Below are 14,910 nucleotides of genomic sequence, written 5' to 3' on the forward strand. Positions count from 1 at the left end.
TTGTCATTGCCCCCTCTCGGGGACAACGAAATTACTTGGCTGCTCCATCCACCCAGGTAGGGCACTCCACACAAAATCAAAACAACTATAAAAACACTAATTAAAACAATACAGTATAATACAGCAAGGAAGATTAGATGACTTTCAAAGTCCAGGCTTCCCATTCAGGGCCGAGATCGCTCTGGAGAAGAAGCTGTTCTTAAGACGGCTCGTTCTTGTCTTCATCGTCCTGTATCTCCGTCCCGACAGCAGGAGCTCGAAGAGACAGTGACCAGGATGCGATGGATCTTTTACTATGTCCAGTGCCTTCCTATGGCACCTTGTGGCATAAATCTGCTCTAAGGTGGAGAGTGGGCAGCCAACAATGCTCTCTGCTGCCTTAACAACTCTGCACATTAACCTTGGATTGGTAGCAAAGTGGCAGCCAGTGCGGTTATTTCAGAAGTGGGGCTCATGGTAGGTAGCCGCACTCAACAGCACAGCTTCCACATTCTGTGCTAGCTGCAGCTTCCAAACCAGCTTTAAGGTCATCTGTCAGTGTGCCCAAGGCATTAATCTGCATGCTTTCTTAGTGTTTTTTTAAAAAACAACTGCAGTCGGTCTTGAACTTGGAAATTAATGAGATCTGATGGTTGACCAAATACAATTTTATCCATGAACTGAATAAGAATGATTGAAATGTGTGCATGTTTGGTGCAGTACAGCTTAAGAATTGCTGTGTCATAAAACCCTTTATCTAACTCTTATCTAACCAGGCTAAAACAGTGTAATTGCTTTGCCCAATGCTGTTTAATATATCTGTGAGATGTTCTTTTTCCTCTTCCCTTTCAGCAAACTATATTGAGAGACCTCAGCTGATTCGAGCAAAAGTGCCAATAGTGAAGTTCAGGGACAAAGTCAGGTAACTATAATTTCCATTAGTTTTTAAATCTTGTTCTTGAAAAAACGTGCTGGGTTCTTTTTTATTGTGTGGCATAGTTCTTAATAAGATAATGGTTACTGTTACCCAACCCACTGTATGCCCCTGTTGCATAATCAGTGGGAAATGAATCAAAAGTGAGTTGTTGTATATGGATTTCAGTGGGGCTTAAGGTATGTCCTGGTATTTTGATATGCTTGCCTTTTATGCTGTTATATTTTATTTATAGCAGAGTGATTCTCTGTGTGACAGCTGATTTAATTTCTCCAATAAATGGCTTCCATAATAAATGGATTGTCTTCCATTCATTATTTTAATACAATATAAAGGGGCCCTAATTCACTTTAGAGCTGGAGAGTAGGTTGAAAGGCGTACAGTGGATCTCTTCTTTCTGCTTTGCCATGTCTTTGTGGGAGGTTATGCTTCATCAGAATCCCAATGTGGCTAAAACACAAGTTTTCATGTCTGTGTTTACATCTGATTTGCATTCTTTATAGAAATAGCAAAGTCTGCAGGGGTTGCTTCTGCTTTTGTTTCAGCTGATTCTTCCAGCTTCTCTCTTAAGACTTCCTCTTTTAAGTCTCTGTTTTTGTTTTCCCTGTATTTCTGTGTCTGTCTTACTATTAACTGTGCTGTATCTCAGTGGTAAAGCACAGACTTTGAACACAGAAGGTCCAACCCCTAGGTCAACACCTCTAGTTGAAAGGATCGGGTGGCAGGTGATGTGATATACTAGATGTCTGCCAGAAACCCTGGAGAGCTGCTGCTAGTGAAGTAGCCTATACCGTGCGAGATGGCTCAGTCATCTGAGCCTTTAGAAGGCAGCTTCCTATGTTCTTAAGGCAGCAAGCTATATTCAGTGATGGTGTGAGAAAGGGCGAGTAAGAGGAGACATGATAGAGGTATATACAATTGTGCATTGTGTGGAGAAAGTGGATAGAGGAGTTTTTCCCCCTTCCTCATAGCACTAGAACTCAAATATCCAATGAAGCTGAATGTTGGAAGATATAGGACAGACACTTACTCACAGTGTCGTTTGTTAAACTATGGAGATCGCTCCCACAAGAGAGAGTGGTTGCAACCAACTTGGATGGCTTTAAAGAGGATTAAACAAATTCATGGAGGATAAGGCTTGTGTTCCACCTCCGCTGTTGGGAGGCAGAATGTCTCTGAATACCAGTTGCGTAGGTTTGCTGAAACAAGTGCTGCTGCACATATGTTCGCTTGGGGGCTCTCCTTATGGATCTAGTTGGCCACGGTACAAAGTTGACCTGATCCACAAGACTCTTCTTAATGGGAAAAGAGCCCTCTATTCAACACTGGCTCCTGCTAGCTGGCAGGGCTTTGGACGTGGCCATAGTTCTGCCAGGGAGTCTTGCTTGCATGGATTGCTCTTTGTTTCTCTTTGCACATAGTTTTCTGCCAAGTATCAGGGGGCAAGTGCATTATTTTCTACACTTCTGCTACTCCAAACTTTGTCAGAATTTCCTGGTTCTCTTAGTAAAGTGGAAAATAATTTTGTACCTTTTGTGCTAACTTGCTACTTGTCACGAGGCTTTGGTTTCCAGCTAAGATCAATCCATTACAGTTACCTTAATTATATTAAGTTGTTCAATCCTGCTTTAGAATTCATTAGAATCCATTTTCCCAGGACCTTGATAAATCATGTGTCTGCTTAAATATGTGGCTTGCTATGGAGCAAATTGAGAGTCAGATTGTGAGCAGCGCTTAATTGTTGCCTGTGCTCAGTACTGGAACACATAAAGCAGTAAATGCCTTTGAGCAGCAGCCAAGTGCATTTTATTTCCCACTGATCCATAGCCCAACCTTCCACATCTAGAATTCAGAGGCAGAGCTGCCAGGCCAGAGACTACCAGATCTGAGCTGGCATGATAACCTGCTCAGTAAAAAAAGCTTGCTTAAAGCTTCACATTTCTGGTATTGTCCACTCACTAAAGGGTGTTTTGGCTGTTAACACTTTTCATGGGGGCGGGGACTTTATCTGTAAATCACATAAAGGTGAAAATGGTAATATTTGGAAAACTTGCAATTGTTTGTGGCTCAGCAAAGATGCTTCTGGGTGTTTCAGCATATTCTGTGGTTATATATTGGTATAAATCTTTCCAAATTTTTCATGTACCTTAGGGAATGATCACTCCAGAAAAATGTCTCATTGAAGTGGGAAATAGGTTACAGCGGCAAGAACACTTGAGTTTTATTGCCCAGCTACTGGGTGGAGATGACAGCATGCTGTACCAAGAAATTATAGGGTTTTAATCCAACTTTTTCAGACGAGTGACAGTTCTGAAAACACTAGCCCTGTTTTTGTTTACATTTGCACACAAATGAAACACAGATGGTATTCTGAAAAGCAAAGCAGGCTTGTGTTCGTAAATCAGTTCCACAACAATGTTTTTAATCATACCATAAAGAAGTAACTGTGTTAGGTGCCTGCTGCAAACTTTTTTGTTTCAGCAAACCTACGCAAAATACAATCTAGGGATCTTGTTTTGAAAAGTTTTCCTTAGCTGTGTGTTATTGATTATGTACACTGGTTAAAGTCTTGTGATTATGCTATATATAAGTCCCAATAAATATATAGGATTTATTTGTTAAATTTGTGCAAATTTATTTTTTTCTCCTCTAGCTGTGTGGAGTTTGACTTGAATGTAAACAATGTTGTAGGAATAAGAAATACATTCCTTCTCAGAACCTATGCATACAGTAAGTAGTCTGTATTTTTTATAAATATAGATGGTCAGTTACCTAAGATTCTCTTTCTGTGTTTGCAAACTGAGATGCTACTCAGTATCTAAGCTTCAATACTAGATACTCATAGGTAAAGGTAAAGGGACCCCTGACCATGAGGTCCAGTCGTGGCCGACTCTGGGGTTGCGGCACTCATCTCGCTTTATTGGCCGAGGGAGCCGGCGTACAGCTTCTGGGTCATGTGGACAGCAAGACTAAGCTGCTTCTGGCGAACCAGAGCAGCGCACAGAAACCCCGTTTACCTTCGCGCCAGAGCGGTACCTATTTATCTACTTGCACTTTGACGTGCTTTCAAACTGCTAGGTTGGCAGGAGCTGGGACTGAGCAACGGGAGCTCACCCCGTTGCAGGGATTTGAACCACCGACCTTCTGATCGGCAAGTCCTAGGCTCTGTGGTTTAACCCACAGCACCACCCGCGTCCATACTTGGTAGTGAATCCAGCTATTTCAGTGGGACTTACTTCTGAGGAAGCTTGTATAGGATTAAGCTGCAAACATTTTATTATTATTGAAAAACACACCAAATGTATCAAAATTCAGTTGTTGAGGCATACTTTTAATAAATTGCTACTTTGTTCACTGCCTAATGCTTTTAGTTTAATATAAAAGGTAAAGGTTAAGGTACCCCTGCCCGTACGGGCCAGTCTTGACAGACTCTAGGGTTGTGCGCCCATCTCACTCAAGAGGCCGAGGGCCAGCGCTGTCCGGAGACACTTCCGGGTCACGTGGCCAGCGTGACAAAGCTGCATCTGGCAAGCAAGCACAGCACACGGAAACGCCGTTTACCTTCCCGCCAGTAAGCGGTCCCTATTTATCTACTTGCACCCGGGGGTGCTTTCGAACTGCTAGGTTGGCAGGCGCTGGGACCGAACGACGGGAGCGCACCCCGCCGCGGGGATTCGAACCGCCAACCTTTCGATCGGCAAGCCCTAGGCGCTGAGGCTTTTACCCACAGCGCCACCCGCGTCCCCTTTTAGTTTAATATAGGCCTGATATAATTTAGCCTCATAATTTACTTACTGTTCTATTACTATTGTTGTTAATATTACTATTATTTAGACAAAAGGAACCTGCAACAAAATGTAGCAAGGCATGGTCCTGCTGTTTTCCACTGTACTTCATTCCTTTCCCCCTTCCAGGTGTGCTGTTTCCTTACCATCACCACCACACAAACAGTCAGTAGACCACTGAGCTGTTTTGGTGATTCCTTCTCCCCTCCCCTTAGATATTTTTCAAGCTTTTCTGGACTTGTGCAAACAATGAGGCACCCCCCGCTAAACCTGAATATATTTCTAATGCATGGCTGGCTCTAAGGATACACCTTCAGAGAACGACTTTACTGTTAGTATATAGGACATCACCATCAATGCCATTTTTACTGAAGAATATAAGCTAAAAAGACAGGACTTGGCTCAAAGAAGCTTAAATATTCTAAATTTAAATTGGACGAGGAGACAGCACAGAGAGGAGGTGGAAAGGGAGAGCTTAGGGTTCGAAAACAAAGAAGGGAAATGGGGCAAGAGAAGAAACTATAACATGGGATTAATATGATCAAATATTGTTGCTCTTTCTTATTTTGGCCAGGGAGAAGGACCAGCGATTAAGCCAAAAGGCTTCATACAAAAAGGTCACTATTAAGAGAGGTGGCTTTCCATAGGTAGAGAGACTTCCAAGCATAGGGGACAGCAAGGAAGTACTGGTAAAAACTATTTAAAAGACAGTACAGTGGTACCTTGGTTTAAGAACAGCTTAGTTTATGAACAACTTGGATTAAGAACGCTGCAAACCCGGAAGTAGGTGTTTTAGTTTGTGAACTTTGCCTTGGAAGCAGAACATGTTCCACTTCCTGTTGAGTGTGTTCCATTTGTAAATTGAGTCCCCCGCTGCTATGGGAAAGCACGCCTTGGTTTAAGAACGGACTTCCGAAACGGATTAAGTTCGTAAACCAAGGTACCACTGTACCACTTTTGATATCTACAATTTTGGAATCGTGGGTGGCAATGATATATTCATTGAAAAAGTGGGAATACATGTGTGTGTGTGTGGAGCTTTATAATAGGTGTTTATCTAATGAGATTGGCTCAGCTGTTCTGCCTGATACATTTTTGTTTTGTTCACAGTTGAGAGTCGAGTGCGTCCATTAGTGCTTGTTGTTAAGAAGTGGGCAAGTTTTCGTGGCATAAATGATGCCAGCCGAGGCACTTTAAGCAGCTATAGTCTCGTGTTGATGGTTTTGCACTATTTACAAAGTAAGTATATTTTTAACTTTGGTAGTCTGCCCCCAACCCCTGACTGACTTACCTGGATTGCTTCCTGCTTACGTTTCGCCACTGTTCTAGAACTTCTAGGAGCATCTCTAGATAAAGTGCTTTTTAACACCTTCACATGGTGCCACATTCTCAGTATATCACCCTAGAATATTTTTTTTTACATTAAGCATACATATTCCTCTTCTTTCAGAGTTTTGACATTCCTCCGTGATCTAACTTCATGAAAAAATACTGTAGGATTATTGTTGGGTTTCTTGCGATATTTTAAAATACAGCTAACAGCAGGAAACAAATTGGAATACCTCCCATCCATCTTAATAATCTTGTAACTAACTGTGTTTTAAAATGTAATATAAGTAATAGCTAATGTAAGCAAGTAACTAATGCTGCTGCTATTATTTATTATACATTTCTATTACACTTACGTGCAATAGAATGCTGTTCATCTTCCTTAAAAAATATCCATTTAGTGGATAGAGGTGTGAAGTTTCAATAGTGACCATTCATTAATTTTTGGCAAATTGAATATATTTGGTTCTGGGTGCAAGTCCTTCATTTTTCCCCACTGCACCATTCTTGTTCTTGTCTTCATTCTTGTATAATGGAAGCCACTTACCTCATCACCAGGAGGAGCCTCAGGGCTGCATTCCCTTTGGGGGCAATCTTTTCAGGAGCTGCAGGGTCATTGTTGGGCAGGGCAGGAAGCAATAGTGGGTGGAGCAAAGGATTTGACAATAGGTTACATTCCAGCCATGGAAAACACACACACCTGCCTTTCCATCCAAGCAAGGAAGTGGCATTATTGCAGTCAAAGGACACATTCCATCTAGGCAAAAAATGCGCAAGGACTGCTTGGAGCACAGGCACCAAGTATTATGACATGAGGAGTGAGGGGGAAATCTCAAGGGCTAGATGGATTTCACCCAGGCAAGTGAACAGGCTTCTAGAAGAGAAACAAAACATTCTGCCCTTGACAGCCTTCTGCATTTCTGGGCTCCATATAGAATGGGGAGGACTTCACCATTTTCCCCCATGCGGCATAGTAAGCAAGCTGGAAATTGGCACCCCACCAAATTCCTTGTCCAGGGGCCACACTCCCCCTTTGTGTTTATGCTGAAAGTGCAGGACACAAAGCCTTGTTAGTTTATCCAGCACAAAACTAAGTGGGCTAGTGGCAGATGTATGGATAGCTCTATCCTTCCACCACTTGTCTACGACACTTCTGTGCTTGATGCGCAGGAGGCAAAGACTTTCCAGTCACTCAGCATAGAAACCAAATGGGCTGGTGGCCGCTCTCCGAAGCTCTTGTGGAGGAGGCACACAAAGAAGGGCCTCAGAAGGTGATCTCAGGGTCCAGGTACATTCATATGGAGAGAGGTGGACCTTGAGGTATTGTGGTCCAGAGATGCTTAAGGCTTTATAGGTCAAAGCCAGCACTTTGAAATTGGGACTGAAAACTAATTAGCAGCCAGTGCAGTTGGGCCAGGATCAGTGTAATATGCTAAAACCATCTTGCTGTTCTGCACCAGCTAAAGTTTCCAAACTGTCATTAAAATATTAAACTTTTTCAGATCTTGCTTTTGGTAGGAAGTTCTTTTGCTGTATAAAATGGGAAATTTGGAAGATTAAAAAAATAGAAATCCTATAAATGTATTAGTACTCAGCCTCTGTTCACCTTGTTATTGTGGAAGCTTCCATTAGAAACTAGGAAGTGGACAAGTATTTATTTTAGAAGAGGCTGGTATGAGCACTATTAGCTTTATTTAAGAACAGGATCGGGGAACCTATGGCCCTCCAGATGTTTGCTAGACTAAAACAAATCATTTCTGATGTTTGGCCATAGTGGCTAAGGCAGATGTAATGCCTTAACATCTGGGAGACCACAGCTTCTTTATACCCATTCTAGACCAATTGGAATACATATGTTGGCAAATTTAACTGGTAAGTATGCACTTTGTGAACTACAGCAGTTCTTAAGGAGCTGGATGAGGTGTGCCATAAATTGGGTAAAATGTATTGAATTCCATTGAATTAAAAACATAGGGTGGATCTTAAATGCACTAGGAATAACACTAAACTTCATTATTCATTCATGCTTTCTCACAAAAAAATGAGAAAGCCTGAGGACTAATGTATCGTATTGCAAACCATTTTTGGATATAGCAGAATGTGACTTCTGTAGCTACTTTTTTGTCTTCCAGTTATGTGTTTTGATGTTAAGAGACCCAGTTAAGTGTTTTGACACTCCAGTTTATAAGATTGCTGCCTCAGTACAATTGTATAGATCATCTTCATTTGTTGAAGAATTAATAAAATGCCAGCCCATTTCAGTTACCGAAGGGGAGCAATTGGGACAGAATGGTCATTCAGCCAAAGTTTGTAAAAGTTAATTCAGCTGGAAGAAAACTTTTTTCCCCATCCTCCTTTTGGCATTACCATATATTATGAGGCAGTATCCTCAGTATTTACATGGTTTTGGGATTTGGTTAGGAATTGCAAAAAGATGTAAATAATTAGGAAGACTCCTTTTTATTTAGTATTTTTTAGTAACAGTTGCTGTTTTTATGGAGGCAGACTATGCTTTCTGTAACCAGAGAAATAGGTAGTATTGAAAGAGTCATTGCATTTTCATAGATAAGAATCTACATTTGTTCTTCAGAAGCCTGTGTTCTGTAACAAATTCCCATTGCTTTCATAGTGAAAAATGTCCACATGGCCTTAGATAAAACCCTGTGTAAACACACCAAATAGCAATATATTACTAAGTTTGGCTTAGATGAGTAACTTTCATATTATAGAATGGTTAACCAAGTTTCACACAAACTTATGAAAGGTAATTTTGCTTAATTTAAAGGCCTAGCAATTAACATTTGGAGTTAAGCATTTAGTTCTAGACCTTCAGTTCACACCACTGGTGTAGCTGGTATGTTGTTTTCTGTGAAGTACATGAATCACAGCGACTTTAAACTTTTTTTTTATAGCCCTACCTGAACCTATCCTTCCATCCCTCCAAAAAAATTACCCAGTAAGTGCTTCTTATAAATTACTACATAATATGTTTATTAAAAATGGATGATCTACAATATGAATGTTGCTTTTAAATTTGGGTAATGGCAAAATAAGCCTATGACCATGCTTGTTAGATTTGTGCAGTGAGCCATCACTGTATGCCCATGTTTGTAGAAAGTTCCCCTTGCAGTCTGGATCCCTCCCCAATCCCTTTTGTTTCATACAAGCTAAATTTTTACAGAATAGTTCTGATCAGGTTCCATTGCTAGGAAGTAAGACCCATTTATTTCCTTGAGACTTGCTTCTAACTGTGTGCACTTAGGAGTGAAGCACATTGCGTTTAATCAGACTTGTGTCCTTTCTGTTCTGCATATAGGGCATATCAGTGCCGTGCCATGATTATCTGGTACTGTTCTGGATTCTAGTTCTCTGTAGCCCATTTGCCTTTGGTGGCCTTGTAGTTCACATGCTCCTGAAGCTGGCCTTCTTTCCAGATCATCTGCATGCCTCAAGATCATGTTAAGTTGGCTCACTTTGCAGCTGCATGATTAGAGTTCGCTTGCCTCCCTCCTAGATCTTCTTATCATGCCTGGGGCAAATGTGCAGTGGAGTGTTTGCTATCCTAGACTAGCTCAGTTGCCACAAATTTATGCTGTAAGGGTTTAACAAACAAACAGAATCTGCTGTGAAACAGGTGGAAAATGTCCCAACATAATGGCCTAGATCTGACCAAGGCAGTAAATCTATGTCTGGACTATTTCAGACTTCAAGTGGGGGCTCACATGACTGAATTGGTGAGATCTAGGCCACTGTGTCCCAGACTGCTGAACAATGAGATACACTTTCTTCACATTATTACTGCTAACACAGTAACCTGTTAGGAGTATCTAGGGAATTCTTCCAAGGCGGCTCACTCAATCTGCACAGGTAATACATATATTCGGAAGGTATTGCTGTTACATAAAGTATCTTTTGCTATGTATTTAGGAAAGCGTGCTCCTTGACCTTCAAGTATAGATTTTTCAGTGCCCAGAGCGCTTGTTGTGTGGCTTTCTGGGACAGAGCAGCTGAGTGAATGGCAGTAATTGAGGCATGACACTTGGGAAATAATTGTCTCACATTCTAGAGGGGTAGTCATATTGGTGTGTGGTTGCAAAGGCAACAAAGAGCCTTGGGGCACCTTAAAGAGTAATCCATTGTGGCAGAAGCTGTCATGGGCCAGAGCTCACTTCATCAGGATTTAAGCGGTCTGCCAAGTGATTAGGGGTATGTTTGATTTGTTTCTTTTAAGTGAGGCCAGAAGGTTAAGCAATACAAGTGAGTGCTGTAGGTATATGTTGGGACTATGCAGTGCGTAAATGGATACAGAATCTAATGAAATTAATAAGCTTGCTTCCACACTAGAGCTGCTTAGTGCTGCTGAGGCATTTCTTCCCCATAATTAGCTGAGTTTGGAATAAAAATGGAGGTGCACTTCATATAGTAATACATTAAGTAGTAGTTCCCTTGTCCTGGAGCAGAATCCTTCTACAGTATTTACTCACAAGTAAGTTCCATTCAGCAAAGGTCCTTCCTAATGTCAATTAAAAGTTTTAATTGCAGGGCCAGCTGTTTTGGTTCTACTTATTATAATAACCTACCCAGGATGGCTAACAACAATAATTAAAATCATATTTATTTATTTATCTCCAATATTTACATACCACCTAATGACAAAAGTCTTCTGCATGGTTTGCAAGTAAAAATCAAGAACATAAAATACAACAGGAAAGTAAAACCTAACACAGGGGTCGGCAAGGCTTACTGGGCATGGGCCAGCTCACTCCCACGGAGATCCTCTGTGGGCCAGACTGGCGCGTTGGCACCAGAAATCGCTTCTGCACATGCCCAGACGCCAGAAATCGCCCCTGCGCAGAAGCGATTTCCGGTGCCGCAGACCTGCGCAGATGCAATTTCTGGCGCATGCGCAGATGCAATTTCTGGCGCATGCGCAGAAGCAATTTCTGGAGCCGTGGAAGAGAGTCACTGGGCAGCTCAGTTCGGGGGTGGCCGTTTACCTTCCCGCTGAGGCGGTACTTGCACTTTGACATGCTTTCCAACTTCTAGGTGGGCAGGAGCTGGGACCGAACAATGGGGGATTCGAACCGCTGACCTTCTGATCGGCAAGCCCTAGGCTCTGTGGTTTAGACCACAGCGCCACCTGTGTGCTTACTATGTGACAAAGAATAGAATGGTTGCCTGAGCGGCCATAGTGAGAGGGATAACAGAATCTCCATGAGCAAAGAGCTTCACAGCTGCAGGGCTACCACTGAGAAGGCCCAGCCATGTGTAATATCCCCATAACAAATGCCCATTGAGAGTAGCACAAGCAGGGCCTCCCCTTCTGACTGGTTTTTGGTGACGTGAGAGATCACAGCTGGAGCATTAGTATAGCCTCTTAAGTGCCCCAATGCATGTTCCCGTTAGTGGGGAATTAATTACTGGCTTCTGTGCTTTCCCCCCTTTTTTCTTTTTCTGTTTTTACTGAAATAGCACAGTTTTGCTATTTAAAAAAAGCCAGGGAGAGGAAATGTAATTAAAGCCTCCCCTTGCAGAAAGTGGAACTGACATTGATGCAATTAAGAGACCAGCCTGACTGAAGCTGCAATTACATTTTATCTCTCTTTCTCTCTCTCTCCCACACCCACCCACATCAAATACTGCCGGTGGGGGGGGGGGCAGGGTGGAGAGAGAAACATGGGAGGACAATAAGACAGCAGGCTGATGACAGAGTAAGTAAATAAAGGATGGTAGTTCTGGAAAGCTGGGCTAATGTGGAAGCAGCTTAAAACCGAGCCCTCTCATAGGTCCTAGTAATGACTTCCGGGGCTCAATTTGGCAAGAATAAGAGATGAGCAAGGTTGCTTATTCCTTAATTTTAGTTCCTTAAAGCATGTTGTGGATGCTGCACGATTTGTTCAACAAGAGAGGCTAAGGGTGGATTGAAATGGGTGTTGGAAAGTTTTGTGTTGACAAAGTAATTCCCTATGCTGCAAGATAAACCCATCTTTTAAAAAAAGTTTGTCATGCACGCATGCCGAAGCGAAGTGGTTTAAACTAAACAGTATTTTAGTTTCAAGGGTGAGAAGGTTGAAGCAGGCGTCCACTCATGCGGTAGGGCTCTTTTGTCCTTCCTTCTCCCAGCAGCTTCCCACATGTCCCTAAAATCTGGGGCCACACAGGGACTGGAAGCGGGGAGAAGAGAAACTAGAAGTTGCTTTGCGCAAGTGGATAGCCATTGTCGACCACAAAAATATATTGTTTTCTATTGTCGTCCTGCATATGTATCTGTGTGGAATCAAACCTTTATGTATTGTTCACCATATTGGTGCCTTACTACTTATTTAAAATTGTGCTGAGCAAACTGTTCTGTAGAGCATCCACACTCTCTGCATAAGTTTATCAACTCATATTGAGAATCTGCTTTTTAAAATGCTGATCATACACAGTTAGACATTAACATCAGCAGTTACATGCTCTTTTTTCAAAGGCTAGCAAGGAACAGTGGAAAACTTTCTGACATATGGTAACATTTTAGAGTAAGCAGATTTATCTGTCTTCTTGCGATCTCATGTCTTCGGTTAGTGTTAATACAGCATTTTTAAAAATTACATAGTTTAGTAACTACTTAGTTACTGTACTCTAGTTTCATAGCTCATTTATAATGTTGCAATAAATCTGAAATTTTGTTTTACCGTTTTTGTAAATGTAATTAATACTACATATTCATGTCACTTGACTTTTTAAAATTTAGTTTTTTAATGCTTAATTGACTTTCACATATCAGTTAAGTGTAGCTAGTACCACACACTTGTATGGTTACACTTTACTGTGTAACTTAAAATTCCTGTTTTTAAACACTGTTGCCTATGAGCATAACCTGGCTACATCATTTCCTGTTCAGTTTCCATTGAAATGAATGGGAGTTGTGGCCAATGTATTGGTGTAGCTCCTAATCATGTGCTTTATTTCTAAAATTGTATATCTTGCCCTTCAATGGCCAATTGGTGTTCCAAGGGCCGCTTACACAATGTTTTGTTATAATAAATAAGAAAAAAAGCATTTATACAAAGCCTAGTGACAAGATGCATTTTGTATCCAAAGTAAACACAACTTCCCATTCTTCTTGTTTCTTTTCATCTCATGTTGGCTTTTTAGGGTGTGATACTTTTGTGGTTGTGGTTTCTTTTACATATACTGTGCAATCAAGGGCCCACAACTACAGTTGAGCACTGAGTGAGATTTTGGAATACACATACAGTGGTGCCCCGCAAGACTAATGCCTCGCAAGATGAAAAACCCGCAAGACGAAAGGGTTTTCCGTCGCGGAGGCGCTTCGCAAGACGAAGTTCCCTATGGGCTTGCTTCGCAAGACGAAAACGTTTTGCGAGTCTCGCCATTTCCCCCCCGCTTCCCCCCCTTTTCAAAGCCGCTAAGTTGTTAATAGCCTTTTAACAGCTTAGCCGCTAAGCCGCTAATAGCGCTAATCCGCTTAGCCGCCAATGGGGTTGCTTCGCAAGACGAAAAAACCGCTAGAAGAAAAGAATCGCGGAACGGATTCTTTTCGTCTTGCGAGGCACCACTGTACCTGATGAATACGTGCCGGAATATGATAAACACCCGATTAGTAAGTTTCAGGTAGTCAGAAGGTTTGGGTTATATACCTGCTGTGTCATTGAGCTGATACTTGCATTACAAAATTAGTGAATACAGTGGTACCTCTGGTTACGTACTTAATTCATTCTGGAGGTCCGTTCTTAACCTGAAACTGTTCTTAACCTGAAGCACCACTTTAGCTAATGGGGCCTCCCACTGCCACCACACCACCATTGTGCAATTTCTGTTCTCAACCTGAAGCAAAGTTCTTAACCCGAGGTACTGTTTCTGGGTTAGCGGAGTCTGTAACCTGAAGCGTATGTAACCTGAGGTACCACAGTAAAGCGTTTTTAAAAACCAAAAAGGTTCAGTATGAAAGGGGGAGTTGGTCTCAGGCTCCTGCTGCTTGTGTCACTACCCTTTAGAGCAGTTTCAGGAAGATCCCGGGTAAACATGGTTTTGTACCAGGCATTATATTCTGCTCAGAGGAGCAGTTTGGAGTGAAGGCGGATATGAGCCTGAGGCTCATTTCCCTTATAGTGGACAGAAAAATAAGTGTTTGAGCAGACTGCATTGCTTGACATGTACTGATTCTGAAACATTTGCCTTGCACGAGGGCACTTTCAGTTAATATGCAATCATGGGTCTTGTGAGGCTCTGGGTGCATGCCATTATCATGGACAGTTCATTTCCCCCCCTATGGGCTTATGAACTTTACAGTTAGTTTTACAGAAAACAAGAAGCATTGACCATAGTGTTTTTTGGGTTTAGTTAAATGCAACAGTGATATTCAGAACTGTGCCGGTAGAATTTGCCTCCCCACTCTTCTCCCTGTGTTCCCCATCTTCTCCAGAGGGTCCCCCAACTCTCCAGAGGAGAAGGGGAGCTGCAGAGGGTTGGTGAGGAAGGAGAAGTCTCATTGTGGAAATCTGTTTTATGTATGGGCACAACTGGATTTCACCCACAGATCTTGGGAAACTTGTAAATCCTTATACAAGGACTACATTCCTATTTCTGGTTACTTTTGTGTACCTCTGGGAATTACCAGATGTAACTGCATTTTTCTGGCAAGTATTTAAGTAGAGTTTTATCACTTCCTAACTTCGCTAAATTTCTGGTACATGATAGGAATGTAAGAAAAGCCCTATGGATCCAGACAAAGTTCCAGTCAGTAAAACATCCTGCTCCCACAATGGCTGTCTTAAATGCTCTTGGGGAACCCAACAAGAAGGCTATCAAGGCAATAATCCTCCCAAAGTTATGAGACCTGCATTTGAGTCCCATCATGCATACTGTCTGTGCCTGGGC

At 42.0% G+C, this 14,910-nt stretch overlaps 1 protein-coding gene across 2 annotated transcripts in view; it reads left to right on the plus strand.

Moving 5' to 3' along the window:
* TENT2 (terminal nucleotidyltransferase 2) overlaps window positions 1-14,910 on the plus strand; it is a 33,414-nt gene that overhangs the window by 8,680 nt on the left and 9,824 nt on the right. For both annotated transcript variants that reach the window (XM_028748360.2, XM_028748361.2), the window contains 4 exons: window positions 832-901; window positions 3,567-3,643; window positions 5,809-5,937; window positions 8,940-8,983. In XM_028748360.2, coding sequence (XP_028604193.2) covers window positions 832-901; window positions 3,567-3,643; window positions 5,809-5,937; window positions 8,940-8,983 — 320 coding nt within the window. The remainder of the gene's footprint in view (window positions 1-831; window positions 902-3,566; window positions 3,644-5,808; window positions 5,938-8,939; window positions 8,984-14,910) is intronic.

This window comes from Podarcis muralis, chromosome 11 (genome assembly GCF_964188315.1).
Source record: "Podarcis muralis chromosome 11, rPodMur119.hap1.1, whole genome shotgun sequence".
NCBI classification, from domain to species: domain Eukaryota; kingdom Metazoa; phylum Chordata; class Lepidosauria; order Squamata; family Lacertidae; genus Podarcis; species Podarcis muralis.